Raw genomic sequence first — 24,102 nt, forward strand, 5'->3', positions numbered from 1 at the left:
ATTATCATTATCATTATTATCATCATTCAGCATCATCATCTTCACCACCACCACCACCATCACTATCATCAACGTCATCATTATCATCATCATTATTATTAGCATTATTATCATCATCATCATCATTTGAACCTTTGCAACGGTTCAAGACGAATAGTATAACATTCTGAACGTCGTGGTTTTCTTGCTAACAGTTTTCATTAGTGTTTGGAATATATTCTGTCAATGCCCGTTTTCATTCGCTCGTCCTAAATTTAACTAGGCGCGTCTTGTCTTTGTTCATTACTTCAAGTAACATGACCGAGGTAATTTAGTTTTCTTGCATCGATTAAAGTTTGTACACGGCTACGTGTACGCGCAAAATGTACATATTCTTCGTTTAATTTCACTAAACGTCACTCGAAATACACTCTAACCGTGATATATGTAAGTTTCGACGGTCCAGTTGATTAAAACAAAATGAGAGGGAAAAACAAAGAAAAAAATAGAAACAGAAAGACAAACCAAATCGGAGACGCATTTACTTCAATGAATCGTCGTCTTTTGCCGTTCACTCACAGGTGCTGAGAAGGCGTAGGCGAAGGCGTAGGCGAAGGCGAAGGCAAAGGCGAAGACGAAGACGAAGACGAAGACGAAGACGAAGACGAAGACGATGACGATGACGATGACGACGAGGAGGAGGACGAGGACGAAGAAGACGAAGACGACGACGACGACGGCGACGACGACGACGACAAAGACGACGACGACGACGACGATGACGATGACGATGACGATGACGATGACGATGACGACGTCGACGACGACGACGATGATGACAACAACAACGACGACGACGATGACGACGACCGTGCTCGTCTCGTCTTATCCTGACACGGATTTAAACACCATAGATCGTGTAAGCGGTTTATGGGCTGTTGTGCTCGGTGGCATGCGACGGGGTAGCGGGCGTTCCCCTGTGCGTCGTAGTGGCATCGATATAATAGCGCGGCGGTGTTCACAGTCGTAATCGTGGTAGCTTTTTCAGAGGTACCACTCGGTGGTTACCTCCTGTCGCGATACAGGAGATAAGTCTTCATAGCTTGCGGCAGGTTCAGTTCCTGGATTTTCTCTTCCAATCTGTGTTTGCCGATTTTTTGACGGATTACTCTTCGACAGAGGTCCATAAGAGGCAGAGGTTCCGCTAAAAGGATAAAAATTGCGTTAATAACTATCGCTTTAAATCGACGAAGGTAAAGAGGCGAAAGATCTCGGGCATTCTAAGTCATCAGCCCTGCCCCTCGCCGCCGCCAGCCACGTTTCCACTTTCCAACGATTTATTTGCCCAACTGGACCTCCGACTTTTACGATTCAACGCGAAAGCGCGCAGTGGAACTAGTTGCGTCGGAATATTCGTACACCTCGATGCGATCGAGGAGCGATCCTCCCCCTGGTTCTTTCAACGAAGACGAACGTTTCGCTTCCAGTTTGGACACGGTCGGTTTTGGCTTTCTTCCTATCGTTGTTCATTCGATAGGTGTAATAATCGCGAGCCACGGCGGTCGGATATCTTTCGCCTCTACCGTAGCAACGACCGAACGATAACAATTCCAAGGTATACTCACGATCGAGACCACCGATGTATTTCATCGTGATCTCGCAATGGCCCCAGACCGCGGATACGATAGGGTGCAGCTTCCTGCCTTTAAGGCCTCCGAACGCGATTCCAAGGTACTGACCGTCCACGACGAACGCTAACGTACCTTCGTCCATGTCCAAGACCACTGGAAGAAAGTAAGGCATCGTTTCGAATTAGACGCGGGTCCCGTTGCACGGCGCATCTCGGCTACGACCCAGGATAAGATAGCGATACCTTCCCCGAATAATTGTCAACAGGGTGACCAGGGGTTACCGCAGATCTCTTTGCAACAGCGGAAGACCGTGCGTATGGCTCACCGTGGAATTTATCAGGAACGATGAACGTTTCGTCGGGCTTGAGGAGGGCGGGATACGTGTTACCGGTGTTGATTTTCGAGTTGTGGAGGAGCCTGTTCCTACCGAGGTCCCAGCCCCAGCTGAACTCGTTGTAGCCAACCAGGCTCAGGTATCCGACATTGTGGAGGGGTGCGTCCGCCGTCGCGACGCCCACTACCGCGTGTGTGCCACGTTGCCTCGTACTCCAATACAGTTCCCACACGTGCATACCCTTCGTGTATCCTACCTTCCCTCTGATACAGTCCGTGCTCTGCGCCACGGGATGTCGGTGGAACGTCAACTTGTCGTCGTCCTGCGAAATCGAAACCGAAAGCGAGCGTTTCGAAGGGTAACGGTACCGAATATTCCTTCGAATCGAAACCGCGATGCCCCCGAAACGTTACGCACCTTGACGAATATGTTCAGACTACGGTCGTCGGCGTTCCAGCTGTGGTGGACCTGCGTCTCCCGCGAGGCGGGCGGCATGTCGAGTAGGACATCGAGGCGCGCCGGCCTCGAGAAATCTTGCGCCAACTCCCTCGGTACCACGGGTTTGTACGCCACGGTACCGACACCGCCGATGCCGACTCCGCCACCGGTTCCAGGTCCGCTCTCGCGCGTCACGCTCTTCACACCGCCTGCGGAACAAACGTCCACGAATATAACCTACCGTAGATCCGACCGACCGACCGACCGACCGACCGACCGACCGACCGACCGACCGACCGACCGACCGACCGACCGACCGACCGACCGGAACAAACCAGCTACACAACGACCGCACGGTTACCCTTTAGAGACCTGGACGTACCAACAGCTTCCGTACAACGGCTTTCGTCACTTGCCGCGCGGATCGAGATACGCACTCGGCTCGATTCTATTCAAATTGCGCGCGACGCAACTTTTCACCAAGTGTCGCTCGGAGAAACGCACGGGAAAATTTCGAGAACTCGACTCGGACGGTATCGCGCGCGCGACCTATACACCGACTGGAACGCGAACGAACCACTCGGCGAAATTTTCGTTCGGGGGAATCTCCGCGTGATCGTTAATAATTCAAGACTCGTCCGTGGGATACATCGTGCGGTCGGATACCTGCCAGAGACGCGTCGGGACCGGGGATATTTGTCGAGGAACGGGGAAAAAAGAGTGGAAGAAAAATAATGAAGGGTCTGTCTCTCCATCCCCGTTCGACCGAACGACCGACCGACCGACCGACCGACCGACCGACCGATCGACGGGCGCGGCAAGCTTCGCTTAAGGTTTTTCAAGCCCCCCCTCCCACAGATAGGGTCGAACGGAACGATATCCTTGGATCCTGGTTTATTTGCTCCGGCAGCTGTTCCCGCTGGCGTTCGAGGGTTCTGGAAAGAACCGCGAGGATTTCAAAAGGTCTCTCGTGCCCGAAAAGCCGAGGGCCACTAACAGAAAGGGCCTTTTCACGGCCTCGCGTATATCCGGTCGGTCGACCCTCCGGTCGTTTCTCCTTCGAATTCGACACACCGTTACGTTTTCTTTTTTCTCCTATCTACGATACCCCGACGATCCGTATCGTAAATTTCGAAGACCCAGCTGAAACTCGCGACAAATTTTCCGAAGAGACGACCGGCCACCGTCGCGACGCCGAGACGGTTTTCGAACGAAACATTGAAAAAAAAAAACCCTCCCCGAGAAACATCGCTCGGTTTCTTCTCCCTTTCCCTTTTTAACTTCGAGTCGATTTCTATTCGCGGACGTAGCGCGTAGGACGAGAATTTCGCGTCCGCGTAAATTCGTTTTCATTTAACCGGAGAAACGGAACCGCGAGGAGAGAAGAACTTTCGCTTCGACTCGATACTTTGTAGCTCGTTTCTCGCCGGAGAGACAGAGTCTCGGTCCGAAGGACCTGTTCGGGCTTCTACCTGACCAGGTAGGTAAAATCGAGAGCGGTCGGAGACCTTGACCCTGGACCGAGTCCGACGAGGCGAGTCGACCGCGCGAGGTTTCGGTGTTTCGCAGCCCGTCGCGGCTCCGGACGCTTTACGAGTCTTCCTTTACAAATTTCGGTACGTTCCCCTTTCTACGGTCCGTGATCGAAACATTCGAAAGCTTTACTCGCGCGCGAGCCGAACTGGATATCCGTTTACCTCTCGATCCAACGTATCTCCCTCGCCTCGGGGCTCCGAAAAAAGGTAACGTCGCTGCGAATCGGACTCATCGCCGAGACAACGAATTCGAAGCGTTTCGTCGATTCGATGCCGCGTAACGCGACCAATTCGAAAACAGCCCGCCCGATCTTCTTATCACCGATACCGCGAAACAAGGTTAGCCGTCGTCTCTCGACGTTACCTTCCACGCGCAAACCGGTACGATGCACCGCGAGCGAACGTTCCTACTGGTTTCTCCCTGCCCCACACCTCGCTCCGCGAACAATCCTTCTCACCGAAATCATCGCGTATCGGCATTCAACCGGTGCAACGAAACTATCACGGGGATCCTAACCTGAAATTTTTTGGCCCATGTTCATGCCCCGATGATAGGAGCGATGGTGTGGGTGGTGTCGGTGATGATGCGGGTGGTGACGGTGATCGGTACACTGCTTGCCGGCAGGCAACTTGTGCCTGTGATGCCTGGTGCCACCGGTAATGGTGGTCGCGGTCGTCGTGGTAGTGGTAGTCGTTGTCACGATGTGATGATGATAGTGATGATGATGATGATGGTGGTGGTGGTGACGGGCGCTGGTCGGTGATACAGCGGGCACCGCGCCACTGTCTATTCCTCCTCCTCCTCCTCCTCCTCCACCTCCGCCGCCTCCTCCTCCTCCTCCTCCTCCTCCTCCTCCTCCTCCTCCTCCACCTCCGCCACCTCCACCTCCACCTCCTCCAACGCCTCCAACGCCTCCTCCTCCTCCTCCTCCTCCTCCTCCTCCGCCGCTGCCGCTGCCCCTACCGGGGCTGCCACCCCCGCGGCCGCCGCCGCCGCCGCCGCCGCCTCCGCTGCCTAGACCGCCTCCGGTACCGCCAGTCGCGCCGTTTCCGCGGCTACCGCCCCCGCTCACGCAATGATTCGCTTTGTACCTGCAATGCGAACACACGGTGGAAAAACCATGGTTAGTTTCGTTTGTCCTCGTTCGACCGAGGGCAACGGACATCGATTTCTCGCGAGGGACAGCGACGGTTCGTCTCGAGTCGACTCGAGGGGCGTTCGACGCGTTCGACGCGTTCGACGCGTTCGACGTCGTACCGGCGAAAAGTGCGAAACGGTACAAAGATTGGGAAGATTACGGAATCGATCGACGACCTTTCGCGTATCGATCGGGGGTGGCCGGATAATAGCCGAGATTTCAGGATCCCGCACACCTCCGATGCCGATAAATCAACGAGGGAGGCGTTCGGGTTACGAAGAATTCGTGGTTCTCCATGTTGAAAGGAAGCGCGAGCGGTCCGCGCGATACCAAGAAACGGTCGTCTTTCGTTTTCGTCCCGATTCGCAGAGATTCCAACGAACGACCGATAGGAAGTTCCCCCGGTCGCGAAACGTTATCTTTTCCCTTCGACGGTCGGTTTACGAAAGTCTAATCGCTCGTTGTTGGTTTCCGCTTCGAGGTCTGGATTTGCGCGAGATCCGATTTATTCGGGCGTACAGTCGAGATCAGAAACGTCGACCGGGGGCGCGAGCTCGGGCTTCCGAGCGAACCGGCGATCCGTATATTTGTTCGCCGATTCGGTGAACTTGGTCGCGGTAAAGAGGGTCGACCGGTCTCCGAGGAACCTCCGGCGCTCGCAAATGGAATCGAATCGGCGATCGATCGCGGTGCTCGTCGTCGCAGATACTTCGCGTTGCTTTTTCCGACTCGGGTAACCGCGTTCGTCGACGCCGATTAAACGCACGGACGGTGTTCGGTCGACCGAGGAATACATCGAAATTACACCGCGCAAGCGCAAGCGCAAGCGCAAGCGCAAGCGCAAGCGCAAGCGTGCCCGTGCCCGTGCCCGTGCCCGCGACAACTACGTTCACCGTATCGGAAGAAATTCCCGTTCGCATCGACGGTTAAATTCCGCGCTTCGCGTATCGCGATATTTATCGCCGGTGCGATCGCGTCGTACAGTATCGTGATAAATTGGTGGGGCGTATCGTGTTCACGGTCGTTCGGTTCTCCGCGTAAACTGGCCCGCGCGTCTCTTGTATCTCCCAGGAAGCCGTATCGGAACCGGGTTCGCCGCTGCGACGGCTTCGACGGATCGATGACGGAGCTTTCCGCGAGTATTCTCGGAAGCATCGCGAGCCCTCGATTCGACGAAAGACAGAAAACGGGCTAAAAGAGCGAGATACGGAAAGAAGGGAAACCTCGCGCGACGGAACAAAGCTTCGAAGAAGCGTTCCTCCAGCCCGCGATCTTTCGCCTCTCGATCGGGCCCACCGACCGTTACGCGTCTCGCGAATCACCCTCGACGGGACCTGGAATCCTCCGCGTCGGGAGAAACGAACGAGTCGCCCGCTCGAATTTTTTCACCGGGTCTCTTCCGTCCGACTCGTGACGCAACCCGCGCGCAAACGCCGCCCGTGGCTCGCTCGGTCGTCGTATCCGTTCGCCACGGCTCGCTTCCGGCCACGGACACCGGACACCGACATCCTGGATCTGCTCGGCTTCGGTCGTGCTCGAGATTATTACACGGCCGGCGAAAAAAGAAAAGAAGAAAAATTGCGAGAAACTCGCCAAGAAATTTTCGGCCTCTCGAGACTGTCGCGGATCGCGCGACCAGATCCACGAACGATACCGAGAGACGAACGTTTGCCCGGGAACGAACCACTCGACGACCGTGCACGTTCTCGTCGTCGTCGTCGTCGTCGTCGTCGTCGCCGCCGGTGCCGGATCGAACGAACGAGTCGTTGCGACGTCGCGTTGGCGCGGAACAGGAAACGCGGTCGAGAAACCACGAATTTAATTTGCCGCGCCGGAGGAGCGGAGCAAGACGGGCTGGCATCGAGTCGCTGGAACATAACGCGCGTCGTCACGGCTGCTGCTCGGCCGCGAACGCTTCGTTTCGAGTTCGAGGACGGCGTTTAGCCCCCGTTAACCGGGCCCGACTAATCCCGCCCGATATTACGCTTCCCTGGAACGGGAGAAAGTACCGCGCGTAATCGCGGTCGGGCTCTTCGTTGCGTCATCGTCGCTCATCGGCCGATTCGAACCGCTCGCCGTTACACTCGCTCGAGCCGAACCACTTTCGCGCGTCGTGAAAACGCGCCGGAAAATGCGACGCGCGCGTGCAACCGTGGCAACGCGTTTCACGGAACCGACGCGATAACGGAACAACCGAGCCGACCCTCGGAGTGCATCGTTCGCGCGTCCAACTTTCCTTTCAGGGAAAAAGAGTCCTCCGACGGATTGGACGCATCGATCCTCGACGAGAAATCAATTTCGCGAAACGAACGAACGAACGAACGAACGAACGAACGAACGAACGAACGAACGAACGAACGAACGAACGAACGAACGAACGAACGAACGAACGAACGTACGAACGAACGAACGAACGTACGAACGAACGGCGCTCGATTTCGAGAGGAAATTGGAGAGAATCGGTCGGCGGAGCTCGACCGAGGGCGCCAAACCGGCGACGGTATTGATCCGCGGGGGTCACCTTTGCCCCACCTCGACGCGAGACCAACCCCCGAATCCACCGCCGTTATTCTCCCTCGCGCGTCCCTCCAGACCCCTCGAACGACGACGCTCCTTCTTCGGAGAAACGGAGATCGAGAGAGACTCGAGCGTCGCTGCCTGCACCTCCGAACCGAACCGATAACGTCCAACGAGCAACCGGCCCGGCCCGACTTCCCGCTCTTCCACTTTCCCGAATCGACCGGCGTCAATTCTTTCGCGGTTCGAGTTCTCTTCTCTCGTGGTCGTTGGCCGCGTTCGCGATATCGCCCCAACGCGTGGAAAGAAACTTCTCGTTGCGAGTTATATCGGCGGGGGTCACGCGACGCGCGCAAACCACCCCCCGCGGTTTTCGGCGTGGTTTTTCCCGAGGATAAGGTGGTTATCGGCGTGGAAACCCAACGAGGCGGATCGATCGAACATCGGCGAGGAGGAGCGCGCGAATCGCGCACGGGTTGGCAAACGGTGGGCGTCGGTGGTCGCACGGCACGGCACGGCACGGCTCTCGAAAAGGTTCGCCTTTTCCGTTCGATTTCCCCCGGGCGTAGCGGCCGGCGGGAACGATCGGTACGGCGAAACGAAGAATCGTAAACGGCACGGTTCTCCCGATCCGCGTTACCGGGGACGGTACTTGCGGACGAAAACGAAGAAGAGACTCGACACGGCCGGTGGTTCGCGTCGACGATCGAGCGACCCAACGGCCGCCGTTTCGCGCGTTCCGGCTCGACCGAGGGACCGCGGCTTAGAAACGGAACAGCTGACGCGCGACTAGCCCGGGCAGTCGGCAACACCTGTTCGCCAGCTGCTTCGACGAAGCCTCGAGGAACGCGATACGAACACCGCGCGACCGCCTCCTTTTACGCGCGAAACTCGCCTTTGTCCGGCGGACCGACGGCTCTCCCGCGACCTTTTAAGGATTTCGCCGCCCGGAACACCACCTTTCCGACGAGCCTCGAAACAATGCTACGGCTCTCTCCGCCGAGATCGCGACCGATCATCGCTCCGTTTCGATCTACGCCGGTACCGAGCCCTCGCACCTTAGCCCCGACGTCGAAAGTAATCGCGGCCCGATAACACGTCCGAGCTACGGAAAAGATCGGCCCATCGTTCTCGGGAACCGCCTCGCGACTCGGAGACCGCACGTGCACCGACCGGACCGTCCGACAGATATTTTTAAGCCCGCTCGGATCCGTCCCTAGGACGATCGCGTGTCGCCTGCCTCTCACCCGACGCGAAACGGTTCCTTTCTCTCGTTTCGGAGAACGCGATTCTCGTCCTTCCAAAGTTACATTTATAGACTCCTCGGGAGCACGCGTTCCGAACCATCGGCTACTCTTACTTTCGCCGTTTCGTCGCCGATTATCGGGCTCTCGCGAAACACAGCTTCGCCGTTGAACGCGATACGACGCTAGACGCTGCGAGACGACCACTCTTCCGACTCGAGCCGCATTTTTTGCCGGTCGGCCTTCGCGCTCGATAGGCAACGTTCGCAACGAGGATTTCTTAAGAGCGACCAGATTCCAGCTTCGCGTCCAATAGGAATCGCGCACCGCGCACCGCGATCCGGCGCTTGTCCCGTAATCTCCGCGAAGGAAAACAAATCCGAAATCGTTCGGATCGATCGATCGATCATCGGTTCGAGCTACGCGCGGAAACGAATCGAGGATCTCGAACGAGCTATCTCGAGAAATTTCGTAACGGAGTCGGTCGGCCCGAATCTTTCGGAATGCCGTTCAACGGACCCGAGGACTCGTACGAGGAAAACCTTTCCAGGAGAAAGTTGCTCCGGTAATAGAGCCACGCGGCTCGATTGCTCCGTTTCCGTAGCCACGGATAATACCTCCGTTTCGGAGACTCTCTTCCGCGATCGCTCGCCGAGCGTACGAGTATTTTCGATTCGCTTGCGAGATCGTTCGCGATCTCCGAAAAGCGGCACGGTGTCGCGCGAGATGCCGAGGAGTCGATCTCGATTACGAAATCGAGAGAATCGAGGCGAGAAGATTTTCTCAAGGACCGTGCTCATCGAAGGAAAAACGAAAGGCAGCCGTCGTCGTCGTCGTCGTACCCTCCCGCTCGCTTCGTTTCTCCGCTCACGGATTACCACGCGCTCGCGCGGGCTCGACGAGCCACCGCTCGGTTCGTCTCGCTTTTTCGCCGCGAGACTGGTTCCCGAAGACGGTGTCCTTCAAGGAGGATACTCGCGCGTCCCGCGAAACTTTTCTCGTTCCAGATGCCTTTTTCGTCGAGCCGCTCGAAATTTAGCTCCGCGTTGCACCGGTGACGTATCTTCCGGTAGGGGACGGACGCTCGGACGCTCGGACGCTCGGACGCTCGGACGATCGGACGATCGATTTCGATCGGAAACGTGGTCCAAGACCGAGCTCACGGGTAACGTTCTCGTCGGCCGGAAGCTTTACCGCGCGCGCGATCGAGGAGAAAGCCGCTCGCCGAGAGGAACGAGTCCCCGGCGTTATCGCGGCCCTTATCGAACGACGCCGACGCCGTCGACGCACAGAGCGCGCGCGTTTATCTCCCGTTGGCGCCTAGCAGCTTCGTCGACGGCGCAGCGCGCATCACCGGAGCACGGTTCAACGACCCGATTTCTGCGATGATCTTGCACGGCCTTGGAAAGACAGACCGGATGTTGCGAGATCGAGACCGAGACCGAGACCGAGACCGAACGACGAAACGAGAGAGAGAGAGAGAGAGAGAGAAGCCGCGGGACGAGTCACGAGCAACCTCTGAAAAGTTCGAGGTCGAACGTCCCGTAGGTTCGTTCGCGTTCCGATTTCGAGGGACACCTTTTTCGGACGAACGTCCACGCGCGCGAACCAAAGACGCCGGTCGAGGACGGAAACGCGTCTCGATCGAATCGGTTTCCTCGGAGCGAAGCTATTCCGGATTCTCGCGCGATCGAGGACGCTCGGCGTTTCTCGCAAAAACTCGTTCGATCCGCGCGAAAAAAGGGGGCCGAAGGGAGCCGCGCGCGACGTTGCACGGGGTTAGGAGGCTGCGCGTGCACGCGAAGAAAAGCGAAGGGGCACAGGCGGACAATGAACAATCGTACATTGTTACGAGTTATAGCATTGTTACTCCGGTCCGTGTTCACATAATTAGGCTGTAAACGTTTCGAGACAATCACCATTGTTTTCTCTCTCTCTCTGTGCGCCCCCTCGGATCAAGGTGGCTCCGGCACCCCCACTCCGGCGGCCGTGCGCCGACCGCGTCGAGATGTTACTCCGAGATCGGGACGATCGTTGCGATAGGAGCTCGCGACCGTTCCACTCGCGTCGCGCTACCTTCCCTTCGGTACTCGCCCCGACGAGCTCTCCGTTTACGGACAACCGACCGGCCGGAGCACGAGCGACCGAACGCCTAACCGGTGAAAACGATTTTACCGATCGAACCGAGTACGCTCCGAAACCTACCGCGGACCGAGATCCATTCGCGAGGTTGCGTCGCGAACTCCCCGAAACGAGGGCCTCGTATCGTCCCGAATTTTAACCGCGACGCGCTACGATTCGCCCGACAAAACAGCGAAAAGAGCGAAAAGAGCGAAACGAACCTCGAGCGGAGGAAAACGGACCACGGAACCGTAACAGTTGGAAGGTGAGAGGCGACCGACCAAATAATTTATCGTTGTTCGCGGTGCATTCGACGACGGTACGCATTCTCCAAGATGGTTGCCCGCCTCGAAACGGAACGAGGAGACGAGGAGTCGAGAAAGAAGGGATTCGACGATCCGGTGCGCCCGCGTGCACACGCCGGTAACCGAGCAAGGAAGAGAGAGAGTGCGCGCCTGTGCGTGTGTATAAGCGCGAGAGAGAGAGAACCAGCGGTTGGTAGCCGTGACCTTGTCCGGTACCAGACCCCACCGTGTGCCTCGGGTTCCACACACATCCTTGGCACCCCACTGCGCAACCAACGACAACGCGAAAGACGGCCGAACGCTCGGAGGTGGGGAGCGCCGCGGATAGCTAGGAAAGGAAGGCGAGGAGGTAGCCGCGAAGGTGGCCGATCGAGAATGTGGAACGAGCGTTTGTCCGCTCGTTGTTACCTAACGCAACGAGCACGCGACCACGAATATCCAAAAGTTACTCGGTAAGCCGCGTCGCCGCGAAATCGCGAATCCTCGATGTTTCCGGAAAGGTACCGATACTTTCGGGATCTCGTTGCCGCCGTCCGTGGAATCGAGCATTGCGAATCTCCTCGATCTTCGGTAATTCGGTAACTCGGTCCGACGAGAGAAGAAAGAAAGAAAGAAAGAAAGAAAAAAGAGAAAGGAACCAACGGTACTCGGAGTATCGACGCAACGGACGCTCGTTCTCGAACGCGAACGCGAACGCGACCTCGTCGAAGACAGAGAGAAGCTCCTTCCGGCGGATGCGACGCGGCGACGTGTCGTTGACGCATCCTGCTACCAGGACAACAATAGCGAGCACCCTCCTCTTCCTGGTCGCGCGCGCCAATTATTCCACGTCGGAAGGAAACAGGGATTTGCATCGTCGGTTTCGACGAATTTTCGAAAAAAGTATCTCGGAACCGTCTTTCGAGACGCGCGCACCTTTGCCCGTTGCTCGTCGAGCGCATCGCGGAGCCGTTCTTCCCGATTACGCGTATCGATTGTCCGCGCGAACGCCTCTTGGAATTATCCGGCCGAGATAAAGGTCACGGTCGATCGCCGCGCCGCGCCGCACCGCACCGCACCGCACCGCACCGCACCGCACCGCACCGCACCGCGCAACGGCGTGCCGTACCGCGACGCGATCCTCTCACTTTCGCGGTGACAACGAGGAACGAAACGCGCGTCTAATCCGCGGAGAAGAGGCTCCGATATTTCGGAGGAGGTGTTCGAGGTCAAGATCGCAAAGTCGAGATCGACGACGCGTCGCTCGACGGGTTCGTCGACCGAACGAAGCGTCGATGCTCAACGGGAAGAGGGCCGACGCGACACCGAGGAAAGATCGAGCGGAGAGAATCGGAGTCCTCCGCGAGCGCGGTATTATTAGCATCGCGTAAACGTATCTGCTGGCCGTGAAACCGGTGAAAGTATTTCATGGACGAACCGCGCGGATACGAGGGACGCGTACAGTCTCCGCTTTATCGCGAACGCGCGTTGCGCGTTGCGCGTTCTGCGCGGTGAAATTCTTTCGAGCGTCCGAAGCTTGGTACTCTTTGTCCGGAACGAACCGAACGCGGTGCCGGTTCCTTCTTCGTCCCGCGTTTCTCGAGACCGTGGCTCGAACGCGACCCGATCCTTTACGAACACTCGATGGTACGCGTGCTCTATTCTCACCGTGGTCGGCAACCTTCTCCTCGATTCGTCGACGCGCGGTGTCCTCGTTCGTCGGTTTCCCTTTCGAATCCTCGTCGAGAACGGAAACGTTTTCGCGGAAAAACCGGATCGTTCCTGCCCGGGACCCCGACGATTTACGAACGACGTCGGCTCGCTCGACTCGCTCGTAAGCGAGATCGGCAACGCGGAGGAGCGGAGCGGACCGGACCGGACCGGACCGAACGAAAAGGTCGCCGGATGCTAATTCGAGGGAAGATAGGCATCGTGTCCTCCGTTCTCGTAACCGCGAGCCAGAAAAACGATTTCGCAAGGAGGGACCTGGGGTGGGGGACCCCCGATTCGATTTTTCGTTTATCCTCGTCCCTCCGCGACGGAGAAGAAAGAACGGAGGACCCAGAGGGCGGAACGAGCAACGACTCGACGCCCGCATACCGCGTACGGGACCATTGTGAACCAGACTTTCGGCTTCGACGATAAATAAAAACGAATCGTAAAAGGGAACGTTGGACCGCCGCGCGAGAGAGGGACCGAGAGAAACGAGCAAACGAGCCGTGCACCCGCGTTCGAATCTTTTCCTACGGCGACCAACGAGTCCGGGTCTCTCTTTCCGATCGGAACGCGTTTTCTCGAGCATTTCGCCCGCCTCCCGGGAACGTGGGAACCGATCGATCCTCCGGCGGCGGTGGCGACGACGACTTTCCTCCGAAACGAAGAAAGAAACGGCATCGAACGAACATCGTCGAGCCGCGCGTTATTCAACTTTCGAACGTCTTTGTTTTCGAAAAAAGATTCGCTCGGGCGTCGATAGTCGCCGCCTCCTACGCGTTCGGTGGATCTCTCTCGCGAGCGGCAAGAGAGCCACTCGTTCGGAATTCGTCGAACGTTTCGGTGACGAAACGCGTTCCCGATGAGTTTCCGACCGGTCGGAAATCTCCTCCCCGACGGGTCGCGGGTTCGTCTCAAAGGACCTCTCCCGCTATTTCTGGAAACGCGCGACGCGCGACGGGCGTCTTCGCCTTTTACGAAGCTTCTTCGTCGGAGAGTCTCGCGACCTTCGCGTCTCGCCTCTTCCTCTCCTCGCGTACGCAAAAGTCGCCGTTCGCACGGAAAATGTCAATTTGCTCGGCGAACGACGATCGCCTTGCGCAATACGCTCCCGCGTATCGACGTTTGCCTCTCCTCTCGGCCGTCTTCGGAATCGTTCCGTTCGCCTCGTCTCGCCTCGCCTCGCCTCGCCTCGCCACGACTCGCCACGACTCGCCTCGCCTCGCCTCGCCGCGTCGCGCCACACCGTTCCCTTTCGCGTTTTCGAAGCTGGAAATATTCCACGAGAACCGGGCTAGCTACGGCTGCATCGATCGTCGAGTACAGGACGATTCTCGAAGAGCGATCCGCGAGAGCTCTCCGAAAGCAATTCGGTCGCGCGATAACGTTGGTAAACGGCGAGCGATCGTACAAAGGCCTTTGTACGATTTCGTGGCGCGAGTAACGCAGAAGCCGGTATCGGTCAGAGCCCTCGACGCGAACGACTTTATCGAGCGCGCGATATACGCGCCGATAAAAGGCCTATCGAGTCTCGCGTAATTCGTCGCCCGTATTTTTTCTTCGGTTGGCGGCAGCGTTGCGAGCGCCGCGAGCCTCCTCCCGTGGCTGCCGTTCGCTTCGTTCGACCGCGTTCGACGGTGAACGGTCGCGGCGGTCTCGCGACGTCCGATTTCTCGGCGAGCGCGTACTCTCCTCGCGGGAGCCGATGTTTTTCGAACGATTCGTATCGGCGGGAACGCCTAGCGTACGCGTAAATTTGGACATCGAGGACGCCCGAATCCGGTTCGCGAGCGCGAATTCTTTCAATTTTTTACACCCCGAAACGAAACTCTCGTCCCTTTGGTCGTGGTTTTCTTTCGCGAGAGGGGACGATCTCGCGCGCGCTTCTCCTCGAGGGATCGAGGTATTTCTCGCGCGCCGAAAAACCCTGCGATACGGCCCTGCCCTTCTCCGGCTCGGCCATGAGACCCGTGTAATTCGTTAAGTGTCGTAACATTCGAGCGCGCGCGCGCGCGCCCGCGCGACAAAGGTGTGCGGCAACGCGACGCGCGCGAGTTTCACAAATAGGTCACTCGTTGCCGCGGTGGTGCCCGCTTGCCGCCGTTCCAGGCGGTTTCGTACGCTCGTACGCTCGCTCGCGGGACGGCAAACTTTTGAAAAAGCTCTTCGTCGAGCCTCGTTCGAGCGAAAAAGGTTTCGCGTCCGCGCACTGGGTCACCGAGCGACGGGCGAACCGAACCGACCGTCTCCTCGACGCGATTGTATTTAAATTCGTTCGAGCCGGAAGACCGTTTCGGCGCCAATGGATCGATAAATTTCGCGCGCGGCGCTGACCGTTGCCCGTTGCCCGTTGCCCGCTGCCCGCTCGACTGGAAAAAGAAACGAAACGGAAGAAAGAGAGACGCGGTTGTTCTCGAGCCGTCTTTAAACGACGGACGCCGAGGGCCCGAGGTTCCAATTAGACCTCGTTACGAGCGCGCTTCGAGATCTCTCCTCGGCCGTAAACCTCCCGAGATAACGCTCTCGAGAATCCTCCGCGAGAGCTCGCGGATCTCGCCCGACGAAATCGATCTCGTTTTACGCCCGGCGATCACCGCTCGCCGGGAAATCCTTGGAAAGTGCCGAAAGTGTCCGGTCGCGGACACCTCGAGGACCGTCGATCGAATTGGGCTCTCGCCGGGAGAACGGTTCGGTACTCCGGAGCGGCACGCGATTAACGCGGAACCCGCGACAAGGGGCCGAGTTTAATCAACGAAGGTTCGTCTCGCGGGAGGCGGGATATCGGGAGCCGTGTTTCTTCTCGTTGGTCGCGAAGACCCGCGAGCACCCTTCGGTAAACGATCACCTTCCGACGAGGCCGAGCTCGACTCGGTAACGGGCTTCCCTCCGTTTCCTCGCTGAAATATCGCGGAGAAAAATCTCGGAAGCGCCGCGAGTCGAGAACGGTTCGAGGGTTCCTCTCGCGTCGATCGAGGCGCGCAAAGATTTCGAAAATCGCTCGCCTCCTCGCGACCGGGACGGAAAGAAGCGCGAGGGAGTGGCAGACTGCCGGGAGGAGAGGAAAAAAAACGATTCCCCACGGAGGGAAGAGAGAGACACCGACCGCGGTGAGAGTGGAAGGATGCCGTTCGACGAGGAAAGGAGAGGCCCGGAGAAGAGCGTGCCTCGTGTACGTTAATTAAAAGTGCTGCAAAGGAAGTCGCCAACTAAGAAGGGCGAGGCTGAACGAAAACAGCTGCTGCTCGATGACGACACGGTCTAAGAGCGCGCTCGGCTTCCACCGAGCCTGCTCGACGAGATCGTCGCCGTTAGCGTCGCTATTTTCGCGCATAAATATAAACCGACGCCCACCGTCGAAACGCATCGTCGTCGGCTCCTTTCCCCGAGCGACTCTCTCTCTCTCTCTCTCTCTCCCTTTCTCTTTCTTTCCTTCCTTTTCTTCGACTCGTTCGACTATTTTTTCCTTCGACGATGGTAGCAACGTCGAGGAGACCGGTGCCAGCCACCGTGGACCAGTCTCGCGACGACCGGTTCGATCGATGGCCAAAGTTTCGCGAACCAACGACGAAACCCGGTTATTTCGGGAGCCCGGGGAACCGATTCGTCTCTTTTCGAGATACCGACGGGACGGTCGCAGCCCGATCGGGCGTGCGCCGTGCGCCGTGCACCGTGCACCGTGCACCGTGCACCGTGCGCGCCTCTCCTCCCCTTACGAGCCAGTGCGCCCGCCGGATGTCGTAGAATCGCCCGATCCGGCTACAACGACCAACCTCGATCCCACCAGTCTTCCTACACGGTCCTGGTATCGGACGCGCTTGCGCTTGCGCTTGCGCCCGCTCTCCCGATCGATCGAAACAAGATCGAACAACCAGTTCCAAGGACCACCCTCCTCGAGAAAACTAACGGCGAAACCTTTACCAAACTCCAACTACGATACGAATCTCTTCGTAACCGAAAACCTCGATCGCTTCGAGTGGACCGCCGCGCTTGCGCGATACTCGTCTCCTCGAAAACGAAACGAACGATTTCGCCGATCGATCGTTCTCGTTTACGCTGCAACGATCCCCGCGATCCACGCGATCGCCGCGATCGCCGCGATCGCCTCGAAGAGACTCGATACCCCCTTTGCCGCTCTAGCCGCGTATCGTTGGTATCTCCGTGCACGCGCAACGTCTCGACGAGTCGTGTTTCGAATTCAAAGTATCGCTATACTCGTTTTCGAGACGAACGGAGTCACGGGGAAAGATTTCGATCCCCACGGACGCGGGTCGACGGTTTCGCTCGAAACTGAAAAATAAAGGAATTTGCGGCACGAAAGGCTCGAAGGAAAAATCGAGGCAACGATACCTCCCCCTGCGCGAGGTCGCGCGCATCCCTTCGATCTCCTACGAATTCGCTCGAGTCGGTCCGGCAGCCGCGCGACTCTCGAAGGGAACGGTTACAATGATAGTACGTCCGTTATAGGCTAAGGGGTCTGTGTACCTCGTGTCTTCATTTTTGCTCGCTACGAAACGGTCCAGTCTGAAAGAAAAAAATACAAGAGGAGTCATTCCACGCGTATCTCTGACACAATGTTCAATAGATCCTAGGTATCATTTCGCGTCGATCGCGGACTCGTTTCTTGCTCGTGCGAAACCGCGCTTCGAACGTTCGTTGGAAATTCAACTCCGGAGAGACCGAGACGAATTTTCAACGTTATCCTTCGAACCGCGGATACGACGACGGTGACTTTAACGCGAATACAACGGGCCGCCGTCTTCCCCTTAAAATCGACGATAGATCGCACGCGCCGATCGACCCGCGTCCGATTCACCGCAGGGGTACTTTCGAACTCGTCGAGGTGCAAATATTTCTCCAACGCGAACTCGAGACGTCGTTTCGTTCGTTTCGTTCGTTTCGTTCGTTTCGATCGATCGCGCGTTCGACGAACTTTGGCCCATCGAAATCGATCGAACGAAGCGCGCGCAGATTCTATCGTCCTCGGAATACTCCAAACGGAACTCGAGCGAACTTTGCGCGAAACGAGAGCTTCGCAGCTGCGACCGAAGAAGCTGCGCGCACCGTACCGCACCGCACCGCACCGCACCGTACCGTACCGCCTTTGGTCGTCTCGCTTCGTTCCATCTTTGCCCAATCCCGTTCGAGTACCGAGGAAAGGAGAAAGTCTACCACCACGTGCGAGAATACGTAATCGCGTCGACTCCCGCTGACCGGTTCTTCTCGACTTTCTTCCGAACCATCTCCATCGGTGTGTCGGTTTTCGATTCCCAATCGCGATCGCCGCCGGGAGCTTCTTGGCGGTGTTCGGTCGCAAAAGTCGAACAACGCGAGTCCGCTGACGTTCGAAAGGAAGAAACGTCCGCGTACCCTCGAGCGGCCGAGCGGCCGGCCGGTTCGATCGATTTTGCCGGTTCGGCGGAGGCGAAAAATGGCCACCGCTTCGAATTTAGGACGCGTAGACCGGCGCGGCGGTGTTTTCGGAAAAACCGGAAGAGCACTTGTCCCGTCGTCGGAACGTTCTCTCCTCCGTGCTTTACGAATTCCGTAATTAACGACGCCGCGGTCGAAAAGGAAATCCCTCCCTCCCTTTCGAGGGGTGTTTCGTTTACCACGGAACGGTGCACACCGTACGACACGTGGTGTAACGCGCACCGCACCGCACCGCACCGCACCGCACCGCACCGCACCGCACCGCACCGGGTGCTGGCTCTGTATTTCGAGACGAGGTCTTCGCGAACCACCGACGGAAAAAAAGGGGACGATGTACCGCGAATGCGCCGCTTCGGCCACGGTGGAGAGTCCTCGTTCGCCGTTCGACGATAAAACCAAATTTACGAATCTCTTCCAAAAAGAATCGCCGAGAATCCTCGACGCGAACATCGATAAAAGCGTCCAAGTCCGGCGAGAAAACGTTTACGCGCGATCGAGGATCAACCTTGAACGACACGCGGGGAACAGATATCCATCGCGCAACGATCGCGTTCGTTCGGATCGCGAAACGTCGAAACGCATCGTCGGATGCACGAGAGACCACTCGAGAAGATCGAGACGCGCAAAGCACCGCAATCTTCGAGTTTCGCGAGGGAAACAGGTGCTCGCGAAAAAGAAGAGACCCTCGCGAACCTTATCGGCCTGTCCACTTTACGAGAAATTTCGAAAGGCGAGCGCGGTCACTCGGACAAAAAGTGCTTGCAGCCTTTCGTGCAGCCACTCACCGAACAAAGAAGACGCGCCGGTAGCCTCGCAGCTAGAATAACCAAAGAACCCTTCAACGTGGTCGTCGTTGTAGTCGTAGTCGTAGTCGTCGTCGTCGTCGTCGTCGTCGTCGTCCTCGTCCTCGTCCTCGTCCTCGTCGCTATTATTTAGTCGAAGCTTCTTCGAGGAAATGGATCTCTGTTAGCCGATCCCGTCATGCCGGTCACGCTTGTATCTCGAAAGACCATTGTCCTGTCTACGGACTCGCCGAATATTACCGTTCTCGGTCGAGTATTATCATATTCAGGAAGTCCCCTGGCTGAATACAAAACGGGTGTTCGATATCGAGAACCTCTCGCGAATTTTCGGTCTTTGGCGTGCGAGCCTCGAGTCACGAGGAACACGCCTCGAGCCGGCAATTCTGCCGCTGAATTTCATCCAACTTTCGCTAGTTCTCCGTTCCGTTCTCTCCTCTCGTGGAATCGAGTCGTTTCGATCTTCTCTGGCTCCTCGTGGCGATTTTCGTACCACTCGTTCGAAACCGAAAACGTTCTCTGCATCGAATTTGCTCCGACTGTCGCGCGTTCCTCCCCGATTTCCGTTATCGAAAACGTCCAAGCAAATTCCTACCGAACAATTCCACGAGGAGAGTTTCGTCCGTTTCGAACGAGATCCTTTCGCGATAGAGTAGGAAGGGATCCGTGTTTCGGTGGCTACGCTACTGACCCAAGGTGGAGGTCGTTACACCCGGTAAACTCTCGTCACTCGTCGATCGAGCACCGTTCTCTCCCTCGCGCGCGCCTCCTCTCTCCCTTGAATATTCCAGTCGACCGACCTCGCGTCCAGAAAAAAATATCCTCTTCTCACGATCGTCGCAGCTACGGCAATTTTACCCAACGTACGATCGCCCGAAATTACTCGTCGATCGCTCGAACCGCCGAAAAATCTACGAAACCGTTCTTCGAACGACCGGCCATTTTTCGATCGTCACTCGTCCACCTTTCGGAACAAAATTCCATTTCCTTTTCGTTGATCGCGAGATACGTTATTCGCGTCGATTGTGCACGACCGTATCCAACCGCTAAACATTTCGATTACCGAGAAAAAATATCGGTACGAGACCGATACGTGGAACTTGGAACCAGCCCGTATAATTCGGGACGTCCGGTCGATTCAACTGCACGCAACGACGGTATTACCGTTCGGATGGCCAAACGGATCGCTTCGTCCCAAGTTCGATACTCTTCATCTCCGCTTTCGCTGGATCGGGCGGGGAGAAAAAGAATCCGTCGTACATCTTATTTCGACTAACCTATCGCCAAAATTTTTCTATCGAAATTCAATGTTCCGAACGATCGTTGCGGGTTCTTCGATTTTCTTTCGCGAACTGCTACTACGACGATCCTGTTGTAAATGTGTACGTACATCGAAACGCGACGGTGCAAGCATCGGTCGATTCGTTGGTTCGCAATAATCTCCAATTTTCACGATACCCCGTGTATCAACGTTTCCAACGTCGCACCGTTTTTTCACTTTATGCGCGATATTCCAAAGCTTCGCGACTCTCGTTGCTCCACTCGGTAACGGAAACCCGTGCGACGCATTGTTTCGGCCAGATCCGACAACCCACGCTGCGATCAGCTACAGAGACACGCGTTTCGCGTTCGAACACGTTACGACTCGTTTGGCACGCGAGATCGCTCAAGCGTGTTATTCGCTACCCCCCCCCCCCCCCCCCGCAACCGTGCACATAGTCCCGACGTTTATCGGATGCGAGCGCGTCGTTGTGCTCGCCGTTCCGTTGCGTCGTTAAACGACAAGCAGCTGTTCCGCGAGTCCGAGTCGTTCAACGGCCTTTTCCGTCCCCGCGAGAATTCAACGCGAAATTTCTCAACGCGTTGTCTCGACGCATCCGGGGAACGAACAACGCCCGACTCCGATCGTAGCTACGGTGATCACCTTTTTATACGTTGTCCTTCGGCAGCGCGACATTGTTGCGCGGAATCGCGCGTTACGCAACGAACGGTGAGAATCAAAGGGAATAATGAATGAGAGAAAGGAAACTCTGGAGTCGCGGCTACGATCTGTGCGAGTAATCGTACGCGTTGAACGTGCCGGAGATCGAATTACTGCCAGCGAGACGAGAAACACCGCGTTACGAGCGAATTCAGTGTTAAACGGTCCGCACACGGTCGAGGTTTGCAAGAAATTTGCCCGCAGATTCGATCGATTTTCCGACTGAAACTGTATTATCAGCGGGACAAACGAGTTATCGAACTTACACTTCCACGTGTGCGGGCTCCATCGGTAAGAAACACGAATAGCGTTTTCGTTCGCAAGAACATCGAGACGCGGACAAGAGGAGCTCGTTCGTGCCGATCGTTCAATATTGGGTACATATCCGTTGCTTTCGAAAGTAACGAGAGAAGAAAAAGAAGAAGAAAAAGAAGAAGAAGAAGAAGAAGAAGAAGAAGAAGAAGCAGAAGAAGAAGAAGAAGAAGAGGAAGAAAAGAACGTAACCGACAGCGCGTAGAAAATATCTCGACAGAGGTCACGACGGTCGAAGACCGAAGATCGCAATTTCGTTCGAGATACGAACCGAGAAATCCGTGACAAGCACGTGAAATTAAAACGGTGGTGAATCGACGGTAGGTTTCGTCGTTGGTCGAGCGATTCCCACGGGCAGGCATGGCGTGTCGCAAACCGTGTCCCGTGTTGAACACGCACGGTCTCTTATTTTGCTCGCGTATCGGCTCATCGAGAGGCGGATGCCTTATTTATATACGCCGCGCCGAGACGGCTGGGCAAACAACACTGACCTCGAGACACAAGCACGAGTGACGTCGGACATCAAGTTTTTTTCTCGCGAAGCGAACACAGTCGATCGATCCGAGCGTTACGCGAATTCGCGATGCACCTTCGCTGCACCCGATTCGGACGAACCCGAAGAATTTACCGTGAAAGATGCTCGAAGAAAACGTTCACCGAAGAGACGGTAACACCGAGACGAACATTCGAAAACACTGATCGAACCGAACGCACCGAGTACCAAAATCGTCCCTCTACGCGTCGAGCCATTCTACACCTTACTTCGGATCGGAGAAACGGGAACGAACCAAGTAGGATCGGTTTCGAGCGTGACTCGAGAACGTATTACCGAAATCGAGAGACGCGCCGCGAAATGATATCTGACAAAAAAAAAAAGCCCTACAAAGAGTACTACTAGTATGCGTTCTCGCTTTTCTATTTTGGTCTCTTTTTCAATTTGGCAAGACTTACGTTCGGCGTGCCTTCACCGCCCAATCCATATCTCGCGCGACGTATCCAGTGAACGTGTCACGATGCCTCTCGTGTTTGCTCGTGTGGTGTTTTCTTCCGTGCCTCGGCAGTAACCAACAAAATATCCCACACTCCGCGCACGCACAACAGCACACAGTGTTTCTCTTTCTTCTTTTTGGCCGTGTTTCACCACTGGTCCGACTCGCTGCGCAACGAGCAGCTTGCATCACGCGCACGAAACATAACTTTTTATCCGGCTTTCGTTCGTGCACGAGAAAAGACGGCAGGGGGAGAGGAGAAAGAAACAGGAAGAAGAAAAGCGAGGCGAGGCGAACGAAAAACCCACGCCGAATCGACGCACAAGGGTTAAACGCGCGCGCACAACCTACGACGACAAACACCCTACAGCGATCCGACGAAGACTGAGCCAGTGATGCCAGAAAAAGCATCCCGACCTACCCGGCGCCATATTGAATTTCCCCCACCATTACGCACACCAACGTACGGTCGTCCGTCCATGAGCTCGGCGCTTCGGACAGCTTCGGAGAGCCGACAGAGACGGCGAACGCGAGGCTTTCTCTCTCTCGTTCTCGACACAGCTGAAGTCCGTTTTGCGGGCAAACGACTCGACCGACCGACTGACTGACCGTCGCGTCGTTCAGTTTCGGAGACGGAATATTGCTCGCGACCATTATCGCTTGCGGTTTTTTAGTCGCACCGATCTGTACGCGACATTTACAAAAACGATTTAAAGAGTTTTGAAATAATATTGGACAGAATTAGCTTCTCCAACGACGAAAAAATTGAACGATGGCGCCCTAAATGTTTCAAAATTATTTGAAAAAGTAAACAGTCGCGTACGTTATTAGCGTGGTTCGAGAATCCAACGAACAAGATTTCGATCGATTTCTTTTCGATCGAAAAGGGTGAAGAGAAGATTTATTTGCAACTTTTGAATCCCTCCTTCGTTTCGCGAATCGTCCCGAGCAATGATTCCGTCTCCGAACGTAAACGACGCCGCGGTCAGTCGGTCGGTCGAGTCGTTTGCCGCAAATCGGACTTCAGCTGTCTCAAGAACGAGAGAGAGAGAGAGAGAGAGAGAGAGAGAGAAAGCTTCGTATCGGCCTTCTCTCTCGACTCTCCGAAGTTGTCCGAAGTGCCGAACTCACGAACACGCGACTCGGGCATCAGTGTGCGTAGCGGTAGGGGAAATTCAATATGGCGCTGGGTAGGTCGCGATGCTTTTTCCAACATCTACGAGCCCGTGGATGTTCACAGACTGCGACGCGCATGGAGCACCGCCCAATGGTGGTGGTGTTGGTGCTGCGCCGGGGGGTGGGGGGTGGGGCGAAAAAGGCGGTGGGTACAGTCGCGTACCGACCGCTTCGAGCGCCCCTAGACCAACGATGTACCTATACACGTATGTATGTACTTATCGTACAGTGGTGCATACCGGAATTCAGTCTCCGTCGCACCGACTATAGCGTGCAAATTAAAAACATTAAGAACATCGAACGTCGGGATACCTTGGATTCCTTTGGAAAGAGAGGAATAAAAATACAAAGAGTCTAAAAGTTCCGTGGAGATCGGTACGGAACGGATCGAATTTCGGCCGCGGTTTTGACGCGCTTTGCGAGACACGATGCATCCCTTCCTCTTACGAGACAACTTTGGATTCCGTAACGATGTATAC

The 24,102-nt window shown here is 56.2% G+C and overlaps 1 protein-coding gene across 1 annotated transcript; it reads right to left on the reverse strand.

Annotated features, from left to right (window-relative positions):
• Window positions 1-126: 126 nt before the first annotated feature.
• LOC143143367 (uncharacterized) lies at window positions 127-22,873 on the reverse strand. The gene is given in 11 exon segments (XM_076304517.1): window positions 127-1,183; window positions 1,605-1,763; window positions 1,936-2,266; window positions 2,362-2,591; window positions 4,435-4,776; window positions 4,876-5,009; window positions 22,410-22,465; window positions 22,468-22,569; window positions 22,571-22,750; window positions 22,752-22,775; window positions 22,778-22,873. Coding segments are annotated over 11 exon segments (1,779 nt in total). The 5' UTR covers window positions 22,859-22,873; the 3' UTR covers window positions 127-1,043.
• Window positions 22,874-24,102: the final 1,229 nt, after the last annotated feature.

This window comes from Ptiloglossa arizonensis, chromosome 2 (assembly GCF_051014685.1).
Source record: "Ptiloglossa arizonensis isolate GNS036 chromosome 2, iyPtiAriz1_principal, whole genome shotgun sequence".
NCBI classification, from domain to species: Eukaryota; Metazoa; Arthropoda; class Insecta; order Hymenoptera; family Colletidae; genus Ptiloglossa; species Ptiloglossa arizonensis.